The sequence below is a fragment of the Ptiloglossa arizonensis genome, chromosome 7 (genome assembly GCF_051014685.1).
Source record: "Ptiloglossa arizonensis isolate GNS036 chromosome 7, iyPtiAriz1_principal, whole genome shotgun sequence".
NCBI classification, from domain to species: Eukaryota; Metazoa; Arthropoda; class Insecta; order Hymenoptera; family Colletidae; genus Ptiloglossa; species Ptiloglossa arizonensis.
Genome location: NC_135054.1, coordinates 23,411,672 through 23,433,822, shown reverse-complemented (window position 1 = coordinate 23,433,822; position 22,151 = coordinate 23,411,672). Strand labels below are relative to the sequence as shown.

The 22,151-nt window shown below is 43.0% G+C and overlaps 5 protein-coding genes across 12 annotated transcripts in view; 2 read left to right on the top strand and 3 right to left on the bottom strand.

Moving 5' to 3' along the window:
* Window positions 1–1,812: 1,812 nt before the first annotated feature.
* LOC143148917 (neprilysin-11) lies at window positions 1,813–11,420 on the top strand. The gene is made up of 17 exons (XM_076315740.1): window positions 1,813–2,110; window positions 3,600–3,661; window positions 6,428–6,495; window positions 6,624–6,802; window positions 7,019–7,264; window positions 7,645–7,850; window positions 7,932–8,108; window positions 8,445–8,543; window positions 8,615–8,759; window positions 9,030–9,244; window positions 9,311–9,487; window positions 9,845–10,007; window positions 10,073–10,121; window positions 10,199–10,266; window positions 10,408–10,544; window positions 10,656–10,820; window positions 10,956–11,420. The coding sequence occupies exons 2-17, from the start codon at window positions 3,650–3,652 to the stop codon at window positions 11,130–11,132; spliced, it is 2,283 nt and encodes a 760-aa protein (XP_076171855.1). The 5' UTR covers window positions 1,813–2,110; window positions 3,600–3,649; the 3' UTR covers window positions 11,133–11,420.
* Window positions 10,892–13,368, bottom strand: LOC143148918 (p21-activated protein kinase-interacting protein 1-like). 2 transcript variants are annotated; one of them, XM_076315742.1, is made up of 3 exons: window positions 13,007–13,368; window positions 12,716–12,878; window positions 10,892–12,607 (listed from the first exon to the last, which is right to left on the bottom strand). In XM_076315742.1, the coding sequence occupies exons 1-3, from the start codon at window positions 13,103–13,105 to the stop codon at window positions 11,427–11,429; spliced, it is 1,443 nt and encodes a 480-aa protein (XP_076171857.1). In that variant the 5' UTR covers window positions 13,106–13,368; the 3' UTR covers window positions 10,892–11,426. The 2 variants fall into 2 exon arrangements, with proteins under 2 accessions (XP_076171857.1, XP_076171856.1); XM_076315741.1 differs by having other exon boundaries at window positions 10,892–12,637; window positions 13,007–13,367.
* Window positions 13,369–14,086: 718 nt separating this feature from the next.
* LOC143148919 (mitochondrial enolase superfamily member 1) lies at window positions 14,087–16,928 on the top strand. 3 transcript variants are annotated; one of them, XM_076315744.1, is made up of 7 exons: window positions 14,087–14,145; window positions 14,899–14,960; window positions 15,039–15,141; window positions 15,227–15,342; window positions 15,422–15,576; window positions 15,644–16,227; window positions 16,296–16,928. In XM_076315744.1, the coding sequence occupies exons 2-7, from the start codon at window positions 14,958–14,960 to the stop codon at window positions 16,592–16,594; spliced, it is 1,260 nt and encodes a 419-aa protein (XP_076171859.1). In that variant the 5' UTR covers window positions 14,087–14,145; window positions 14,899–14,957; the 3' UTR covers window positions 16,595–16,928. The 3 variants fall into 3 exon arrangements, with proteins under 3 accessions (XP_076171859.1, XP_076171860.1, XP_076171858.1); XM_076315745.1 differs by having other exon boundaries at window positions 14,115–14,206; XM_076315743.1 differs by lacking the exon at window positions 14,087–14,145 and having other exon boundaries at window positions 14,859–14,960.
* Window positions 16,259–17,701, bottom strand: LOC143148920 (adenosine 5'-monophosphoramidase HINT3). 3 transcript variants are annotated; one of them, XR_012992638.1, is made up of 5 exons: window positions 17,507–17,701; window positions 17,252–17,369; window positions 16,968–17,161; window positions 16,735–16,891; window positions 16,259–16,590 (listed from the first exon to the last, which is right to left on the bottom strand). XR_012992638.1 is itself a non-coding variant. In XM_076315746.1 (4 exons), exons 1-4 carry the CDS (start codon window positions 17,579–17,581, stop codon window positions 16,853–16,855), a joined length of 426 nt encoding a protein of 141 aa, XP_076171861.1. In that variant the 5' UTR covers window positions 17,582–17,701; the 3' UTR covers window positions 16,259–16,852. The 3 variants fall into 3 exon arrangements, 1 of the variants encoding a protein (XP_076171861.1); XR_012992639.1 differs by having other exon boundaries at window positions 16,259–16,439; window positions 16,782–16,891; XM_076315746.1 differs by having other exon boundaries at window positions 16,259–16,891.
* Window positions 17,702–19,487: 1,786 nt separating this feature from the next.
* Psq (pipsqueak) overlaps window positions 19,488–22,151 on the bottom strand; it is a 32,333-nt gene continuing 29,669 nt past the window's right edge. For all 3 annotated transcript variants that reach the window (XM_076315680.1, XM_076315681.1, XM_076315679.1), the window contains 3 exons: window positions 21,275–21,613; window positions 20,688–21,138; window positions 19,488–19,869 (listed from right to left, as the gene is read on the bottom strand). In XM_076315680.1, the coding sequence (XP_076171795.1) occupies window positions 19,665–19,869; window positions 20,688–21,138; window positions 21,275–21,613 (995 nt within the window). In that variant the 3' untranslated portion in view covers window positions 19,488–19,664. The remainder of the gene's footprint in view (window positions 19,870–20,687; window positions 21,139–21,274; window positions 21,614–22,151) is intronic.

Genomic DNA, 22,151 nt, shown 5'->3' with positions numbered 1-22,151 from the left:
ATTTCTGGAATTGGGACGACCCCGCGTGTACCTGCTTCAAGGTTCCCGAATAGTATCGATCGAGACGACGAAGATGTCCGCGATGAATCTAAGATTCTCCGAAAATTGTTGCAATTACTCGCGACACGTGCGAAAGGATGCGCAAAGGAGATGGGCAAACATTTGCATCCGAATCGAAGCTTTGAATCCTACGATAGACAATTTACCTTGGAATTCTTTTACTCGGGAATTTTTCATATTAAATTTTCTCTACTTCTACCTCCTAGTTATCGTCGTCGAAGAAGAGTGGCGATCGTCTCGGTACAAATAATTTACAGAGCTGCCATTTTTTACGCTGAGATTTTCGCGTACGAGTAAAATTTCGCGGTTTTACGCTTCCTGGTCACCATCGTCGAAGACACGGATTACCGCGCTCGTAGCGCACGTACCGAGCCGTGATTGGTAAGAAACGAGTCTCTTTTAATTACCAAGTGCGAACGCGACAGGATTATTACGCGGTAGCTAGCTAGCTCGCTCGCGGCGACCTCGTGTTTACGATAAAGCCGAACGAATCTCTAAGAACGAGACGCGTGCTGACCGCACGGATCCGACCGAAAGCGATTCGTTGATCTCGTCCAGCTGACGAAGGAACGGTGCGTAACGAGTTCATCGGATCAAAGAGGCCAAGATAAATTGCAATCAAATCCTCGAGTTGGGACAGATTACGATTACGTACGGTACCGGGCGCAAGAGCGGTGCCGCGCACGAAACGCGAACAACAGCTCCTACGTCGGAAGCGTTGCGACGAATGACGAACGCGACTATATTCATCGGCTTTTAAAACATTAATGCCCGAGGATCGACGAATATCGGCGATACTCACCGATTGTAAACCCGAACCCAGGAATGTACACGTCTGCGCGAAACCCTCGCGCAAATCGTCAAGGGAAAACGCTCGTTACATCGAAAACAGCCCCCTTTTAGCGCGAAATAAGAAACGATATCCAACGAACGCGCAAAGACGAACACGCGTCGATGTTAACGATACGTTTACAAAGGTAGGTTCCAGGTGCGCGCGCGATCTCTCGAAAGAGAATCTCCGCTCGAGGGAAATGGAAGATGGAAAAGGAGAACGAGTGATTTACGGGCGATCGGGGAACAAAAAAGGGAAAGAGAGGAAGAAAAATAAGGATAATCGTTGACGATGCGAGGCACGCGGCACAGATCGTTCGAATTCACGCGGCGACTCGCGGAAAAGATCGATAGAGTCGTTGAGATCATTAGTAAGCAGATTCGTGCGATTAATACAATTAAACTTACCATAAAACGTGCGACGCTTTACAGATGCGGTGGAGCACGTTGCCTTATTGTTCCAGGGGAGAGATATCGTCGAATTTATTTATCAACGATTATCAACCGTGGCTGTCACCGCGCATGAATATACGGAGGACCCGTTTTCGCATGTTCCGGTTTTCCCGAGTTTAAACGACACGCGTTCGCTCGGTTTATTTATTCGAAAATTTATCCTCGTTACGTCGTTACGTTGATCGAATCGCGCGCACCTTTTTCGTACAAGTCTCGAAGGTGTTCGTCGTTCGATTTTTCCAACTCGGATTCGATCGTTATTTTCTTTATTCGCGAAACCACCGTCGCCCTCGTTTCTCGCGCGTACGCGTTACGTTAACCGGGGGACAAATATGCGACAAAGAGAGGAGAGAGAGAGAGCGAGAGAGAAAAAAAAAATATATATATAACCAAAGGAGAACAAAGACGAGTACGTCCTCAGCCGTTCCTGGACTGCTGGATGGCGGTATCGTGGAGCAGAAGTGGTAGGGGATTCGAAGATTACGCTGGCTGGTTCGCGAGCCGAATCATCAGTTTAGTTTACTATCGGTTTCGTGTCGCATCCTTCCGCGGGTTTCGGAAGCGCGGACGACTCTGGATGCAAAATCGGCGCAAACTTACACCGCGATCCTCGACCACCGTAACTTCGGTTCTTACGATCGCGATCGTTTACGATCGTACGAGCGAGCATCGTCGAGAGGAGGGAAAGAAGCAACCGACGCACCGAGGGACGCGAGAACCGAATCGTTTAATATGAGAACTTGACCGAATCCGGGGAAATCGACAGGTGAGTTCGTAAAGATACGCGAGATACCGTAGCGCGGGAAAACTTCTGTTCGATCGATTCCGCGAAAACGCGACGGTTTTTCAATCATCGAGAGAAACGATCCGAGACAACGAACGCTAGACGAACGCGTGCTCGAGAGGCACGTGTCCAGCGTAGATCACACGACGGTACTTTTCGTTTACATCGCGACACACGTTCGGTGAACTTGTAATCCCGCCGAAAGTGAGAGACAGAACTCGTAAAAATAGCCCCGGCTAATTTCGAACCGCATGGAACCAAGTATGCTTATTTGACGGGGCGGGAAACGCGCGAGCCGAGTTCGCGTTAACGATTTCTTTTCTTTTTTTTCCGTTGTTTTTTTCGTTTCTTTTTTTTTTCACTTCCTCCGTACGAAGAAGCTACACCACGATAGCCTTCGATACCGATTTACTTTTCTGGCGGACGACCAACGTATCCGTCAAAGATTCTAACGAGACGAGCGCGTCCGATTCGCGCCGATATAAGACTACGCGCCGGGCGGGAGCGTTTACGCGGGCGCGTCAAATTTCTAAAAACGTCGAGCGTCTCGTGCGTACGTATCTGCTGCGTGCGTTTTCGCTTTGTGCCGCGATGGAAAACGGGGCGGAACGTTTCGTAAACCGTCGAGACCGCGAACGAGCGTGTTTCGAAGAGTCTTTAAAAATGGATCCCCACTCGAAACGAGAGCTCGCCGCTTTTCTCGGTACGACTCGCCCCGCTTTGTAAATATTGACGGAAAGAAATTGGCCCCGTCGCGCGTCTCCTCTATTTTACAATTTTAGGACACGTCGTTTCGGGGGTAACGGAACCGAAATCGAGAAATATCTACGGGAACGAAAAGAAACGATAATACGCGCCGTTTCGATACCATCGTATCGTATCAGGAAGCTAACGATCTACGATGCGCGTTCGATCGGTCGATGTTTAATTTACGTTATGTACCAATGGCCAAGTTCTTAGAGGTATTCCATTCGAACGAAAAGAAGACGTTTTGATAAATTTCTAAAGCAAAGATTACTCGAAAAGAAGTCTTCCATCCCGATAGAATATACAATACGAAACTTCGTTACGTACGAGTGCGTATACTTAAAAATCGAATCTATCTTACGGAAGATGTTTTGTATGAAAGAAAAATTTGACGGATAGTTATAATTTCGGTCGGGACGCGTTGTTTACGAGCCGCTGAAACGTGAAAAAGGATGAAAAAGAAATGGACCGTTCGATCGTGCGAAACAGCCCGCTCGAAGTTTACAATTCCGTGCGCGTTGCGGTCGCGTAGTTACTTTTCTCAAAACGTCGCTTCCGAGAAAGGATAACGACGGTTACGTCGTTGTCAGCGAAGGAAACGAGCGTGGTCCGATGAAAAACGAAAGAAAAGATAAAGGACCAGCGGAGTTCTCGTCCGGTTGCCAAAAATCGCGGGTTCGCGTCGAATGGCACGGAGGTTTCTGTCAATAATCCTTTGTTTCAGAGGAACGAGCTGCAGCCGGGTGAAGCGGGGAAGACGAAGGGGACGAAAAGATGAGATACAAGGTGACGCGAAGGATGAGACGCGTCTCGATTGTATTCTCCATTCGCGGCTACGAGCGCGGATCGACGCGTGGCCTCGGATGTGTCGCGAGGAACGAGAATAATCAGGATCATCGTGACGATGTTCGCTGTGTCTCGTCCCCGCGATATTCTTACCACCGAGTCATTGAGCTTTTCTTTCTCTCTTCGTTTGTCTCGCGTGCATCGATTTGCATAAAACATAAGCAGCGTAGACACGGCGACGCAACGCCTTCGTTTCCTCTCGAGATCCACCAAGGGGAATCTCGGTACCGATCCTCGCCGATTTAGATGCAATTCGTTCGATTTACAAGTCCACGTACGAAACGTGGAATTCGTTCGGTGATCTTTCGAATAAATACCATAGTCCATCGTCACTCGATGTCTCAATTTTTAAACGCTCTCCGCGTTATCGCGTTTTCGATGAAATTCGTTCGACCCACAGATCCACGTACGAAACAATAACGTGGAATTCGTTCGATGATCTTTCGAATAAATACCATCGTCGATCGTTACTCGATGTTTCAATTTTTAATCGCTTATCGCGTTTTCGAATCAAACGATCGTGGATAACGAGTTCAATCGAAAGTCTACCGTACGTATCGCGAAGAATGGCTCGATTCGGTAAAAATGGCCCAGCTCTGGATACACCGCGAGGTTGCGTTCTGAACCTATCCTCGATGACCGAATATCGTAATGGCTGGAAGTGCGTATCGTCTCGGTGAGATAGAGTCGCGTTTCTTTTTTTTTTTTTCAAAAGGAGCTTAGATCGAGCCGCGAACGAGTAACACCGATGTTCAATTTCGCGCGTTCTTCGTTCGAGATGAGAGAAAAGAGGTTGGGCGAAGGACAACGGAGCTAACCGTGCGATCGAACCGTGACGCTTCGCACCGCGAATAGAATCGACGATCACGTTCACGGTCAATATCGACTAATTCCTTTCCAAGCTTCGTAGACCGTAGATGTATTTATACATTTTCGCTGTTCGATCGAAGGAGATCGTGTCTTTCGCTTCCGAGGAACGCGCGAGGATCTTCTACGTTGGGGGCTCGCGCCGATCGCCACTTTGTTGTATAACTCGTTGGTGTACGCGGTTACACCGTGTATCTTATTTTATTGCGCAACGCGCGTTATCCGGTACGAAGACGCGTGCATCTGGTCTGGCTAGCGAAGATCGGTTCGAAGATTGAATAGGTTCGTTGGGAAGAATTGGAGCGTGTACGAGAGGCTCGTCCTTCTCGATTTTACGGCTACGAAACGATCGAGAAATTTCAATCGCCGGGGGAATACCGTCGCTCGCGCTTGACACGAATTCGCGGATCGATGAATCCTCGCGCGACCGGAAATCGCGCCGCGGAAAACTCCGTTCGATTGTATTGGCCCGGTGAAAGTCGGTCCAAACCTTCGTTTCGACTTTCCAACGACACCTGAATAAAATATTCGATTATATTTCGCTCGTAGAAAGACGTTCGTTTATCGTCAACGACGTTGCCTTCCACGAGTTCGAGGTATCGTTCAAAAGCACGAGTCAACATTCGATAAATGTATTTCTTTGTTCCAACTTGTCCCGAATTACGATCAAATCTCACCGAAAATTATTAGATTTCGCAAGTAGGACAAATCGTATATACAAATCGAGAGATTTCCTCTCGTTAAAGAGTAGAAGGATTGTCGACGAGGAAGCATCTTCAAGTATCTACCGTGCAGATTTTCCAATCAAAATTTGAATAAAATATCGACGACGATGAAAGCTAATCGCGGTTAATGAACGATCTTTTCGCGATTCGGAGTCACGGCCAGGCGAAGAAACGGAATAATTTATCGAGTTGACGGTTTACGAGAAATCGAATTGCAAGTAGGCGAGGAACGATATCGTTGCCGCGATGTTTCCGTTTCGTTTATCAAACGCGTTACGATTCCCGCCCGCGATATCCCGGGGTATTCGTGCCGCGCTAGAAAGAACGAACATCGATAAAGCCGGTCGTTCTATTCGTAGAGGGCACACAACGTTAGAACCGTGTGGCGTGTTCGCGCTTTGCGTCTTGTATTGCACATGTAGTCAGATTTTAAGCTGCCGTGGCGTACGCCAGCTTCCCGCAACCTACATTTTGCGGGCCAAGGCCGAAACGGATTCGTTCGTTCCATTAACCCTTCGGCTCGTCCTTCGATCCGCCTGCATGGTTCTACGCGCGAGGAACGCGATGGTGTTCACTTTGGAAAACTCCCCTCGATGATATTCGATCGGAGAAATTATTTTCATTGTACGTACGCCACGAAGAACCTCGAACCGAAAAAATCTCGAGACAGAGGGAACTCATGGTCGAGAGGCTCGTGCGATTCGCGAGAAAATGTCTTTCGGAGACCGTAATCGAAGAAGGATGCCCGTTCTCCAAGCAGGCCAGGATATTGGCCGCGAAGGGAACAATACCGCGGTAATTCCAACGATTCTGGGGCAAGGTGAAATTATCGATGGTGTTACGGAACCGACGATACACCTGTGATTCCGATTAGATCGATTAGAACTTATCTGCGATTTATCGAGGAGAGGAGAAGCACCGTTGACCGATAGAGGAAACACGGAACCTTCCCCCGATACTGCGTTACCGAGCTAATCGGGACACGATCACCGAATTCGGGACAAGGAACGAAAAATCGGGTCACCTCGCTTAGAAGCTACGCGTTAGAAAAGTTTTGCAACCTCGACGTCCGCTGGTTGTCCGTAAATGGAACCACTGCTTTCGTTTTTCCCAGGTAACCGACCCGGAGGATCATGGAAGGGACGCGTCCGAGGATACGAGAGGAAACTCGATCGTTCCGTGGTAATTAATCGACCTTTTCTTGTACATTCTTGTGGAATGAAGTGTGTTCGGAGTAGGTGTTAAGTTCTACCGCGTTGGATCGCGGTAGTTGGTTCGTTCGAGTTGTCATCGATGTTACTTTCGATCAGGCAACACGGTCGACGAGAGGAAAAAGAATTGGGCGGAAAGGAGACGAAACTGGTGATAATCGTTGGGCTGTTGACGGTGACCGTGATCGCGTTGGTCGTAACGCTAACCTTGCAGATTGCTGTCTTCCGTCGGGAAGAGTACAAAGAGACGTGCCAAAGCACCGAGTGCGTGAAGACAGGTACCGTACCGGTGTCGAGCCAAGGTCTTCCTTTTTTCTTTTTTTTCTCCTCTATTAGCCTCGCGACGACGATTACATGGAAATGTTCGTGGTTTCAATTTTACACCTGTTTACATAACGACGATTATTTATAATCGCGTTAATTCCCGCGATCGCCCGAGATGACGAACGACCATCGACAATAACGAAACGAAACTTGTTTGTTCCCCGTTCTAGCCGCAAGGATAATAGACGCGATGAACAGGTCCGTGGATCCGTGCGAGGATTTTTACAAATTCGCCTGCGGCGGCTGGATTTCGAAGAACCCGATACCGCAGAGCCAAACTTCCTGGGATCAATTGAGCCTTCTCAGAGAACAGCTCCTGAAGAATCTAAGAATCCTGCTCGAGGAAACGGACAACGAGAACGATCCCAAACCGGTCAAGTTGGCCAGAGCTTTGTACAGAACTTGCATGGACACGGGTAAGAAACCGACGATCGTTGCATCACTCGTAACGGGGAAGCGATCAAGGGACGCGCACCTCGTTTAAAGTACCTACGCGGTTCGTGAAACATTGCCTTGAGAAAACAGGGGAATTGAGATACTCTTCGATGCCGAGAGGGTTTCTCTTGCACGGGGAACTGGAACATATTTTAAAAATTCTAAAAGGAATTAAAATACATTATTTCAACGAGTTCTAAAAGAAACTGAAATACATTCGAGAGAGTCTCGAAGGGAACTGAGATACACTTTGTAACAGTAAATACGCAGGCTACAGTGGGAACGAAAGAGCCAAGCGGAACTGGACTATTACGCGCGCACGAAACGACAAACATTCTCGGTTTTTTTTTTTTCTTTTCAGAGAGCGTCGAAGCTTTAGGACTGAACCCGATTCACGATACGCTGACCAGGTTAGGTTTGTCGAAGGATCCACCTCCGCGTAGCAGGAGCACACCCCTGGACCTGTCCAAGATCGCCGGCAAGGCCCAAAGAACGTTGGGTCTGGATCTGTTTTTGAAATTTTACATCAGCGAGGATGTCCGTGACACGACGAGAAATCGAATGATGGTGAGAGAACGAACGCGCACGTTTCGACGCAAGATTAAGATCTGACGCGCGATTCCACAACTGTCGCCGCGATTGTTTCAGATGGAACAAGTGTCCCCGGGATTTAGCGAGCGTTATCTCCTCGAGCCGCAACGTTTCCGATCGGAATTAACCGAGTACAAAAAATATATCAAAGCCATGATCGAGTTGGCCGGCGGGGGGAACAAGAGTCTCGGCTTTGCTAACGATATTTTGGATTTCAGTACAAAAATCGCAAAGGTTGGTAAACGAGACTTACGTACGCGTACATAAGTGCAGCGAGCAGCTACGAAGAATGCCTCCGAGCGATTTTCTCGACGAGAGAGCAATCTGTCTCTTCGGTCATAAATTACGTTTCTACGATAACAATCGGTCATTACTTTGTACGATACGAGACTCCGACCAACAGCGAGATAATTTTTTTTCTAAACTCTTATCGCTAAATCTGAGTTCCATCCAGAGGCATTCTCATCGGCTCGCCGATATGTGTACACACCGCATGCATACGTGTGTGAACGTATGTATACGAATACTTTGAACGCGTACAAATCGAATATGTTCCACGGGATTATCCAGATTATGGCGACGCCGGAGCAGAGACGTGGCGCTAATCATACCTTTCACGACGTAACGATCGACGAATTGCAACAGCTTACAGATTTACACGCGCAACAGGTGAATACAACGGAAGATCCCGTCGAATTCGATAAACGTTAATAAACGAGGCTCTTTACCGAACGTTTTAGTGGAACTGGACCAGATACGTGGAAGCTGTGTTCAATGACACGAACGCGACGATCGACACCAGCCTCGATCGTGCGATCGTGATGGATCTACGCTATTTACAGGAATTACTCGAACTGCTTGCGATCACGCCGCCCGCTACCGTAGGTATGTGCATACGTACCGTACGTATGTACGTGCCCGTAAATTCCTTTTGTCGATCGAAATAATTCTCTCGGGAAAAAAACGCGCGCAATAACCTATAAATCGTTCTCGTACGTAAACAAACGTTCCGATGCGCCGAATGCGTTATCTTTCGATTTGTAACCGACTTGCGATAAAAGTAACGCGGTCAAATTTCATCTTGCAACCTTATCTGTCGGCAACAGTTACCGAGTATTAGATTACGCGTGCTGCATTGTCGATCGAACGTTTCAGCGCGATACGTATGGTGGAGTGTTTACTCGACGGTCGCCCCGTTGACATTGCAACGATTTCGCGACCTGGGTTTCCAATTCATGCAAAAGGTTCTCGGATTGAAGGAGAAGACACCGAGATGGACAGCCTGCACTGGAAACGCGAATGCGAATTTTGGCATGGCTGTCAGTTACGTTTACGCACAGAAGCATTTCAACGATCGAGCTCGGGAAAAGGTCGGCCGTCGCTCTTCCATCGATGATTTTTTTTTTCGCACGTACTATGGTCGCGTAAATTTTCAGGCACTGGAGATGCTACTGGACATCAAAGCCGCGTTCGACGAGATGGTCTCCGAGTTGGACTGGATGGACGCTAGCACGAGAGCTCGAGCCCACAAGAAATTACAAGCGATGAGACCGTACGTGGGGATTCCAGAATGGATCAACAACGTCACGAAATTGGAGAAATATTACAAAGGGGTGAGCTGTCCGCAACAACTTTCCCACCTATTTGTTAGAGTTCGCGTAAAGAGAACCACGTGACCTCGACAGGACCGTATCGGCACGGAGTTATTCCTCGAGTAGACGCAAATTTAATAGAATCTATACGAGTTGCTATTTATACACGTAAATAGTAATATTGTCGATTTCTTGTAAAGATTCTAAATTTGCAATTATTTTTTAACGAAAGCTCTACTACCGATTTCTCGATTCACTCTGTGACAGACCTGGTTGGAATGGACCAATAAAAGTCTGACCACGTGACGATTTTGTTTGTTTACATCCCCTGATCTTTATGTCGAACGAACAATAAAATTCATCGATTCTTTGCCGTAGCTCGAGGTCGTTCCAGGAAAATTGTTCCAAACATTCCTGAAATTGACCGACGCGGGCATGAAGAAGAGTTTAAACGCTTTACGCGAGAAACCGGACAAAAATCGATGGATATCTACGGGTACAGCGGTGAATGCATTTTATAGCGCGATATTAAACTCTGTTAGTAAGTATCGAAAAATTGGTCGTTGTTTATTTCACCTTATTCCATTGTTACATTGCAATTTGCAGCTTTCCCGGCTGGTATACTACATCCTCCGTTCTACGGAAACGGGCTAGAGTACGTATAAGTCGTTCAACAACGTGATAAAGATTTTTATTTACGATCGAACGTTTCTAACGTTACGTGTTGCACAGGTCCGTCAATTACGGGGCCATGGGCGCGATTATGGGTCACGAACTCACGCACGGATTCGATGACCAAGGTATCCGATCTACGTTTAATCATCGATAGTTAATACAAATTGCAAACCATACGTAAACTAACCGTTCATTGCGATTCAAGTAGCGTTATGTATTGATCATAATTTATACAAATTTTCGATTATACGATTTCTTCTCGTAAGGTCGTAGATACGACGAGACCGGGAATCTGAGGCAATGGTGGAGCGACGAGACGTTGCAACATTATCACAAGAAAGTCGAGTGTATGATCAAACAGTATAGTAACTATCACTTGCCAGAGTTGGGTGATAATTTCACGGTGAGTGTAATTGCATCCCTTGTAAGGATGAAACGAATATTTGTGCCAAGGTAGGTAGCGGTAGTAATTTTACAAGAGCTGATCTTCTCTTCGTTCACCATTGCTGTTTAGATAAACGGCGTTAATACGCAGGGAGAAAACATAGCTGACAATGGCGGTATACGGGAAGCCTTCAGAGCATATCGACGTCTAGAAACGAGAAACGGTAGTCAGCGAGTTTTACCTGGCCTCACTGGATACAATCAAGAACAACTGTTCTTCGTGGGTTTCGCCCAAGTAAGCGTTCATCCGCTAAATAGCGGCGATACGTAGTTTATTCGTAACGCAATTAACGTAGCTTTATAGAATCGAGTTAAAATTTTTTTTATCGACATAAACAACGTACAGCAATTATATGTATTTATTTTACAGGTCTGGTGCGGTAATTACACAAACGGCGCACTGAAATCAAAACTGATCGAAGGAGTTCACGCGCCAAATCATTTCAGAGTTATCGGAACATTATCGAACAACGAAGATTTCGCGAGAGCTTGGAATTGTCCAGTCGGAAGTCCTATGAACCCACCTCACAAGTGTATTTTGTGGTAAATCCTTTCAACGGTACAGATACATTACGTGAACGAACATCGTTCATTGTAATATTGTACGCGGGAAAGACTTAAAGAGACTCGTTGGTTTCAACGGGTATCCATGTACACGTTACAATAGTAGCGGTAAAGTTACATTAGTCGTAAGAAGTTGCAAACAGACTGATTCGTAGGAACTAGTGTGTAACCTAGTATACTCTTAGATCATACTTTCTAGTAAACATACGATCTGTAAATATTATACAGAATATGAATAGAATTTTTTAAACTAATCCGGTATTTCAATCGTCCAATTTCATTGCTTCTTCTTCTTTTTCATTGAAATTGCACCGGTTTTATTTACGATCGATTTCTTTTTTTTCTTCTTAGAAGGGACCTCATCTTTCTTTCCCGATCGCTTCAATTTCTTTTTTGGTCTATCGATGATTTTATTATCCGCTTCCGAAATTTTTTCACAGGACTGGTTATGTTCGCGTTCCATAGACGCTGCGCTTCTCTTTCGCTTTTTATTGGAACCGTCGTTTGCATCTTCCGCGCTCGACGATTTCTTCTTTTTTCTTGGAATGCTCTCGACTATATCTTCTTCTCGTTTCTTTTTCTTCTTCAAAATCGTTTTAGATTTCTTTTTATCCGGAACGTTTAAAGCTTGTACTTCTTCCATTCTCCTTTTCTTTTTCGATTTCTTTTTCGTTCGTGAAACATCGATCGGCGTTACCACCCAATCACCTTCCTTCTCGATAATGACCTCCTGGTGAAGTCGAAAATTCCTTTTCTCTGGTACTTCCTGTTCCTCTTCGGACTTTACTTCATCGTCGTCAAGGAGATTCATAAACGGCATTGCGAGTGTCAGGCAAGTAATTCTAGCTCCGCAATTAACGCTTTGCAACATGCCTAATTTATGTTTACTGTATTTCCAAAGTTTAATTTCGCCGGAACTGGAAGCGGTAACTAACAAATCGTTCTTAAAAGCCATACATTTAACTCTAATGTCATGTGCTATAGTCTCTACAGTTTGCATTGATTTTTCAAGATCGTATAATTTGATCCGTCCGTTCTCTAAACCGACGGCAATTAAATCGTCTTTTAAAAATTCCACGCAAATTATCTTTGAATCGAACATAATTTCGCTGTTGACCCCTGCTAATTCTACAGAATATATATCTATTCTTTGGTTCGCAGCCAGCAAATACTTTTCCCCGTTTGGACTCCATTTTAGCACAGTAACGTTGCGAGCATCCAATTTTAATCTGGGCACTAAATTTGTGGCATACGCTTGTCTCCCTTTCACTAAGTTCCAAGTTCGAAGAATACCATCGGCTCCCGTAGACAATGCTATTTTTCCCGTAGGATGAATAGCCACAGTATTCACTGCTAAACCTTTATGCGGCTTTTGCCATTGCTTTTCTATTTGCCAATTGCCACATCGAATGGCAGCTATAGTACCGTCGTTACTGCACGTAAACATATGCGATGCATCTGGAGTAAATGCAATGCAATTTACAGTGTCTGTATGAAAAAGTAAACAATATGCAATGCTATTACAAATATTTACACAACAAATATTAGTAAAAAGTTTGTGCTTACCATTGTGATGAACTAATTTACCAGACTCTATCCTGTAACGCATATCGTATAAACAAATGGAATCATCTGCTCCACCAGAGGCTAAATAATGTTTATTATTCGCGATGCTACGTACGCTAGCCACATGGCTATGTGTTGCAAATGTTCTTTCCACTTTGTACTCCTAAAAATTAATAAATTATTCAAAAAATCCTGCTCAACGAATGACGAGTGCCAATCTCTGAAAACTACGTCTGATGTAAAAGATCTAACCTAACCTATAAAGTAACAACTAGAATATTCTAGACTTACGTTAACGATGTTGTTTACTTTATAACCGAGCAAGTATTGCTCATACGTCCCTACAACTATTTCAAACGGATCCGGCATGTTTACATCTAAACACACCATTGTGCATAAACTTTGGATTCAATTACGAAACAATGATTCTTGGCACGTGCACAAAAGAATTGATTTGACGTGCAACTGAATTACTAGGGTTACCGGCAACAAAACGCATAAAATTAAAACGTAGTAAACACATTTTATTCGCAATACTTTTACAAATGTAAAACCTTTGCGAGTAGATGTCACTGTTTATCTAGAAATTAATGAATACGAAAGAGAATGAAAAAGTATACGGTAGAATAAAAGACATCAGAGATAAAATAGTGGCGACACCATCTTGACTAACTATAATACCAGAAGACTACGAAGCACGATCAATTTTTTTTCAGTAACATTACCATTACAATAATTAAAAGTGAATGTATTACTGGATGTACAGACCAAAGGAGATTGGCAATTATTTGTTTTCATGTTTCATAATAAACAACAATATTTTCTGCAATGTATAATTCATTTCCATGCTAACGATCCGAGATACCGGCATCATAAAGTAATAGTGGCGACATCTTCATTTTCGTTCTAGAAAGTAATTCTTATAATATCAATAAAAGGGATTAGTGGCGCCATCTTTATTTTAGTTCTGGAAAGTAATTCTTATAATATCAATAAAAGGGATTAGTGGCGCCATCTTCATTTCAGTTCTAGAAAGTAATTCTTATAATATCAATATAAAAGGGATTAGTGGCGCCATCTTCATTTTAGTTCTAGAAAGTAATTCTATAATATCAATAAAAAGGATTAGTGGCGCCATCTTCATTTTAGTTCTGGAAAGTAATTCTTATAATATCAATAAAAAGGGATCAGTGGCGCCATCTATCAACAAAATAGTGAAATATTTCTCGACAAACTTGGCCGTTTTGCCGCCAGGGGGATTTATATACTTAAAATTAGTTCAACCATTCTCCGTCACCGCGCCCCTATCTACTTCCGAAACATTTTTCCGGAAGCGGATCCATCAGATGACGACACAAATCGTTCACGTCAGCTACACGGCCGATCACTTGCTTGTTTAAGAAGCAGTGTTTGGTAGACTACAAACATTCGTACATACAAACTTTACAACTAGCTTAGACAAAACATGAAACTAAAATTCCTATGGAGAATGTAATGTTTCCGTTTTTTACAATTAGCTAAACAAAGCCACAAATACGCAGGATACGCAATTGAGACTTGGCTAAAGAATCTAACGTTCGATATTTCCACACTGATATTTTATGAATTCTATATTTCCAAACCGATGCTCTATATCTCGTTATGCTTTTTCTTCGTTCGAGAAATTTTCCCAAGATTTTCCCTTAAGACAAAGTCAGAAAAAGTGTAGGATTCACCATCCTGACACTTTAATTGCGGAGCCTACCCATTAAAACCTCTACAGTGATCATCCTTGTACAACAATGATTATTAGCTATATTTGTCGATCAAAAAATTGAAAAATTCTTATTCAGATTACGTTAATTACTATCATTAAATTTTAGTATTTAGCGCGAACAATAGAAACAAAAAGTAAAAAAAATAGCAAAATACTGGATACATAATTTTTATATTTTAACTCTAATTAAATTCTGTACTTTTCATTATCTATAATTAAACTAGTTGTGTACGAGCGCGTATCAAATTCGATACAACGTTCGAGAGATAATGTCTATGTACTTAAATGTTTATCTAATATGATAAAAGGAATGTATCTTTAAAAAAAAACTGTTGCATATATCTTTGCTTAGCATTTCTTGATTAACGCTCCAAGAAAACGGTTCAAACGAAACTTGCCTTACGAAGAATGGATATTATTATTACAGATATCGATGTGAAGGATGTTAGATTTCCAACATCGTTGTTGGCAGATGGAAGCGATGCCATGGTATGTAAATTTTTGCGTTACTACAATGACCGTTTGTATTCAAAATTTAGGTACTTAAAAAATTCTATCGAACCGTAGCACACCGATCCGGATTATTCTTGCGCGTATGTAACAATAAAGACTAACAAAGAGATCGAAGGATATGGATTAACGTTTACATTGGGTAGAGGGACGGAAATTGGTATTTAGATATAAATTTACTCATACTATACGAAACATAATTATTACACGTGAGGTCAGTACAAATCGGTTAAAAATCTTTTTAGTTGTCCAAGCGTGCAAATCAATGTCGTACTTGGTAAAGGATCAAAACGTTAGCGAAATCTTTGCAAACTTTGGGTCGTTTTGGAGGAAATTGACCAGCGAATCGCAAATGAGATGGGTAATGCAGATAAATGCACTATTCTTCTTAGGTTGATTTTTTATGTGAAATTTATTTCGTAAAATATTATGAAATGTAGCTCGGTCCGGAGAAGGGTGTGACTCATCTTGCTACAGCTGCTATAATAAATGCACTGTGGGATTTATGGGCTCGTATAGAGAACAAACCTGTTTGGAAACTCTTGACGGATCTAACTCCTGAGCAATTAGTCTCTACGATTGATTTCAGATACATGTAAGTTGTATACAGTGTGCAACTGTTGAGTAAAAAATGGTCATCAATGTATAGTTCTTCTCTACAGTACCGATGTTATCACGAGAGAAGAAGCAATAAAAATGCTGAAAGACAATGAGAAAGGAAAGTCAGAACGTGAAAAGATACTAAAGAAAAATGGTTACCCTGCGTACACGACTCAAGTGGGTTGGCTCGGATATAGCGACGACAAAGTGAAACATCTCTGCGAAAAGTTTATGGGTCTTGGTTTCACGTCCTTCAAGGCAAAGGTCGGTCAGAATCTAAAGGACGACGTGAGAAGATGCCAAGTGATACGCGACACGATAGGATACGAAAATAAATTGATGCTGGATGCGAATCAAATTTGGGACGTTGACGAATCGATAGACTGGGTGAAAGAATTGATCAAGTTTAAACCAACTTGGATCGAGGAGCCAACCTCTCCGGACGACATCTTGGGCCACGCCAAGATTGCTGATCAATTGAAACCGTATGGTGTTGGTGTCGCTACCGGCGAAATGTGCGCGAATCGCGTTATGTTCAAGCAATTGTTGCAAGCGAGAGCAATTGATTATTGTCAAATCGATTCGGCTAGAATTGGAGGAATCAACGAAATATTAGCCGTTTACTTAATGGCAACAAAATTGGGAGGTAAGTTGAATAAATTGAATTTTCTTCCAAATCGATTGGATATTTTATTGTAATGTTTGTCTTACTAGTTCCCGTGTGCCCGCACGCCGGAGGAGTAGGTCTGTGCGAAATGGTTCAACACCTCCAAATGTGGGATTTCATTTGTTTGAACACGACCATTGAGAATCGTGTGATCGAATACGTTGATCAACAACACGAGCATTTCGAACATCCTGTACGAGTACAGAATGCTTGTTACATGCCACCCACATCTCCAGGATATTCAGTTAAACTTAAGGACGAATGTATTAAAAATTATACATATCCAAATGGTGAACAATGGAAGTACATGTTTTCGGAAGGGCTTTTCCAAAAACCACTTTTCTAAAGTAAATACAGAATCATAATGTATAAATTTACATCGAGTATGCAATGTTTGTATAAACATAAATGTACTTTACGCGAAATCAAGATTAATAGAAACTTTGTCTAACACAGTACCCTCCTTTATACACCATATAGGTTTACCTTTTGACCTTGAATAGATATCGTAAAATGTCGAGCTTCGTACGAACCTCGACCGTTCAAAAATCCCTTCTAAGGAAACTCTACGTTCGTAATGATAGATTATAAAATATATTTCGTATTAACTGCATAACTGGAGTTGGGATCCAACATAGTCGGTCTACAAAATATAATAATTAATGTTAGTAAAATAAATGCGAACGAATAGTTTTATATATTTGAAGGTGCATACGTACGCTCACAAACCAATACGAGTTGGGTTTGAACATAATTCTTTTAAGGAAGTTCATATTTTCTACCGGAGAAATAACGTGTAAATGCAAATGATTCACTGTGTTAAATGGTGGCCAATGAAATCCTGTCCGTGTAGCTTCAGAATCGAGACCTTGCTGTTCCAATATTATATCCACCGTAGAGACAATTTTAGCATCTAAAAATTTCCAACGATTTTAGGCTACAATTATCAGAGATAAAGTTTGAAGAATTAATGCAATAATTATTATTATTTCACACAACTTACAGAGATCGGCATCTTCTATTTTAAGTTCTCTTGCGTTACGTATATGTTTCTTCGGTAGTATCAAATAATGGTGCGTCGAAGCAGGATTAATGTCTTTAATACAGGTCACATAATCGTCCTAAAATATAACATAAAAATTACGTTTTCAGGTTTTACAGTTATAGTTTTATGACGTTGTACTTTCTCATATTAAATTCAGCAATACATTGTGTTATTCTTCGTTACATTTGACAGTTGAGGTTAAGTTCGTCATACCTCGTAAATCTTTTCACTCGGTGCTTCATTGTTTATGATTTTACAGAATATACAATTTTCCAAGTGCGTTTCCATGTAGATAATATAACAGTTACACTGTCATTCGATGAAAAAATTGATTTTTAAGTGTTTTCTACTTTGAGCTTTGGAACGTTGTTTAAAATTTTTTACTTGACGTTTCGATAGGTATGTTTATACAGGCTGACTCAAAATACGTAGGTAGTATAGATTGGAGCTTTCGTTCTTGAGAAAATAAATACATCTCGTCTCGGATTTCTATAAAATTAATTGTAATAAAAAAAAATTACTCGGACGTTCATAGTCGGAAAGTCAAATATACCAAGATGTTCATTAATTTGCTCCGTTTGAGACGAACATAATAAAAAGAACGTATTCTCTTTGTTCTCGACCGTTTTCGGCAAGCTTCTAGTTGTCGGGTGGCCGAAACCACGTTAGATGCCGTTAAGTTTTATAATAGATAACGAATCGTGTAAATGAATTATTATTTATGAAATATGTATCGTACAAAAATGTAGTGAATTAAAATAATACGTATTTAATGAACAATAATAATTTGTTTCTTTGGTCGATGATTTTCTTTTCAATCGACAATCGTTCAAGTTGAATGCAAGAGAAGTCGACAATGACTAAGCGACATTTTCATAATTGCATTACTTTTTAATTTAAAATATATAAACTGTACATATATTTATAAGTGGTATATATTCATGTGTTTTTATATAATATGTGTGAGCATGATAAATTAATAGTAAATCTAACATATTTTTACACGTGGCAGTTGAGACGACCGAGAAAATGTTCCTTGTGTACAGGAATCGATGAAATTTGCAGAAACTCTGCGTACTTTTTCTAGTTTCGCTCGTTTACGTTTTCTAAACGAATTTTTGTTCTACATTTAATGTACTCTACTCAGTCCTTTCCGAAAACACAAAAATGCAACATCGTATGCTCTATTTCAAGTATGTAACTTATATCGCAATTACGTTAAATGCGAAAATAAAGTGGACCGTATAAGTAATAGTAATTTTAACGCATCGTAGAGTATTAGTCATCCTTTCCCGAAGATCGTTTGTGTATCATTGTTCGTAAATACGTACAAAGCGTGTTCGTATTTTGCGCGTACGAAAATTACAACGAAAGATTTGTTAAAGAGAAATTAGTTCTATTTCGTTTACGACGATTCGAAAACAAGAACCGTGTGCGCGAGCAAATTACAAAAGTTCGCATCCATTCGATACAAGCATTTGCGTTCGCAATTGTACAAATGATTGTAAATAAATCGTTACATAGGTATCTTATCCTTTTCGTACATTATAATGTTATCGAACGTCACTTTCAGCGTTACGTATTTAAATTTTGTAAATGTAGATAAATTATGCGTGTACAAGTGTGTCGGTGTGTGCGTGTGTTTCGTTGTGCGCGCGCGCGCGCGTGCGCTCGCACGTGTTATGCTTTTCTTTCTTACCTAAACGTTCACAAATGTATAAATTCTTTATTTATATACGAAAAGCATCCATTACGCCCTATTACTGATATACTGATTTCGATCGCGTTGCAAGTATAAAATAAAGTAAAGCATTGTCTCGAGTAGAACGATCAACTAAGACGTAGAAAAACGAGTACGGATGTAAATCGAATTGAGTTACGTATCGATCGATTTTGCGTAATTTAAATTAGTAAGATATCCGTTCTTAAAACATTTTATATCCTCGCTTATTGGCCCATGGGCGACTTACACGCTAAAGTAGGTTTACCGGGTTCGTCCCGACTGTACAGAGCGTTCTTTATAAATAATTCTTATAAATTATCATTAGTCTACGTTTCCGATTCGACATAAAAATCGTACAATGTACATAATATTTCCTGACGGTAATCCACCTTTAATACTGCGAGTCCCCCCTCCCCCGTTCCCGCCCGCCCCGTCCCAGATCCCACCCCCCACCCGCACCCCCAACCCCGCTCCGCGGTTTACAAATTCCTGAAAACATTGTTCAGCCAATTGTTCTGTAACAAGTTTGGTCGGTGGCTTTTTTGCGGCTTTCGGTTTTGTTTTCGCAACCGTTCGAACAATCCGATCGAACTGCGACGACAAATTCAACGATTAAGTTAACTTAGCGCTCTAATAGAGGGGTAAGTTTCAGCTGCCTTGGTACGTCATTTGATCCGGAACGGCGGACGAATGATTCTGATTTGGACTCTGATGGAAATGCGGACTGCTTCCGTCTTGCGATATTTCACCGACAACGGGTTCTTCGTATTTCCCCCTCTTGAAACGCCCGTACAACGAAGAGTAGGGTAGATTGTAGTGAATAGCTGCTTGATTGATGCTCATGTGCCCTAATCTGAAACACCAAAACGAACGAAACGTGTCCTGGATAGATCGACAAATTAATCGTAGAAATAACGACGGTGTGTCCCGTAGCGAACAATCTGAAACGTTTCGGGTACCATTTCGCTACGTAAATAAACCTATTCAACCTCTTTCGCTACGAAGAACGTACGGCGATCGTTCATCGGTGAGAGCGCTTGCTGCGCGTACGAAAAACGATCACGGTTCATCCTCCAACCAGACGTTACACGATACAATGTATACACGCTTCGTGAAATTTAATATTACGAACGATACCAGACTTTCGGTAATTCTATGGACATTGAATCGTCAGGCTCGATAGGAGCTACACTGAATCGACGTTATCAGTACCACCTCGTAAATTATAAACACTCATCAAACGGTATTGGTACATATTTGATACTTCCGCGAAAGTATCGATGCATATCCGATGCTTGGAGGAAGTATCGTTCGGTCGATGTGCTCGGCAAAACGGTGGATTGAAAATGTTACATCGTGTACACGGTCGTGTATTTTTTACGCAAGCAGTTTTATAGTTTACTTCGAACGTAGCTTCTTCTCGCGAGTACGTCCGCGAACTCGTGAATTACTTATCGTACAAAGTACGAGTTCGAAAACGCTTGTACCCTGTTGTAGAACATCGAGCAATTGCTCTCGTCAATTTGATTTTGTTCCTTGCACGATATCATCGATGCCAACATCCATCGAGTATTGGTGTACTTTGGTAACGAATGTCTCGATCGTAGCAAAAGGGTCGAACGGGTGTCTTCGTGCGGGAAATTTCAACCGAACGAACAGAGAAACGTTTACCTGACGGCTTCGAGAGCTTCGGTCATAGCATCCTCGCTCCACGGTGTGGGATTACTCCTGCTCAGTTCGATACCTTCCCTCTTACATCTACCGTAGAGAGTCCCCGTGGGTATACCGAATTCCGTGGAAGCTCTCTGCACGGACGTCTGACCGGATCTAATCGCTTCCAAAGCGCGATCCAAATCGGCCGGTGACCAAGTGGTAGGGCTCGCGTTGAAGGGCGCGGCCAATCTGATGCCTTCCCTCCTCGCGATTTTGTACAAAGTGCTCGAAGGTATCCCGAACGCTTTCGATGCCTTGTTCGCCGAGATCGTTCCAGTTCGGAGTGCCTCGAGCGCGTTGTTCAGACTCTCGTCGCTCCACGATTTCGTCGGTCCGTCCTTTTTTGGTGTGTCTATGCCTAATCGATGCGCCCTTTGCCACAGTGTCGTCGAGGGTATACCGAACGTAGCTAAAAATCGATCGCGATCAGTCCGTGTACGTACATACGCGGATACCGTTGATAATAGAAAAGAATCGAGGCAACGATCGGAAGGGAATCGATGTAAATTGTTCCCGAGTAAATACCGATCGTGCGTTTGAATTACCGGAGGCTTTCGTGAGACTCATGTCGTGATTTCTCAAAGCTTCCAACGCGGCGTCCATGTCCTCCTGGGTCCACGACTTGGAGCCGTGGTGATGGGAACTGGACTGCCCGGAATGACCCCTCGAGTTATTTTCACCGGAATCGGAGTGAACGGAACTTCCAGAGGGCATCAATCCGAGAAGCTCCGGCGTGATCATCATCATGTTGTCGCTGTCCGCCGCGTTCTTCGAACTGACGCTCGCCCGATCCGACATGTGGCTGTCGATGTCGATGGTATCCGACGAATCCATCGTGTGCAACGTTTCGAACTTAATCTTCACACTGTCACAGGTCTGAATCTCTGCAAGCAAACGGGAACGAACGTCGATTCGTCTGGTATCCATCCGCGGGACGTATTCGTTCGGGGTTGTCGCGAACGCGAGGCTGGAACGCCCGGTTGGTTCTCTTTACGAGATCTCTCGCCGGGTTCACCTGGATTCCGCGAAAGAAACGCCGTCGAAGGCAAAGCTAGATGCGTGGACTAAACGAGGCTGCGTGGGCTGTTACGAACCGAGCAACGCAAATCTAATCGCAACTAGTTAAGCCCGATTAGACCAATTATTTTGATTCCCTCCCTGTCTAACGAACAGCTACACTTTTTTTTTACTCCCCACCCGTTACGATTCGCCACCGGGCGAACACGTTTCTGCGTCGATAAACGACAATAGCGATTGCGAGCGGTACGCGCTCTCGAGGGGCAAAATCGACACCGCCGTAGAAAACCGAGTGGACGGTGTTTCCAGCGACACGGAGCAAATCGGTCCATCGATACGAAGAAACAAGTTTCGCGTACTTTCCCGGAACATCTTTGCCAAGGTGTCGTCGATGGACCGGCGAAT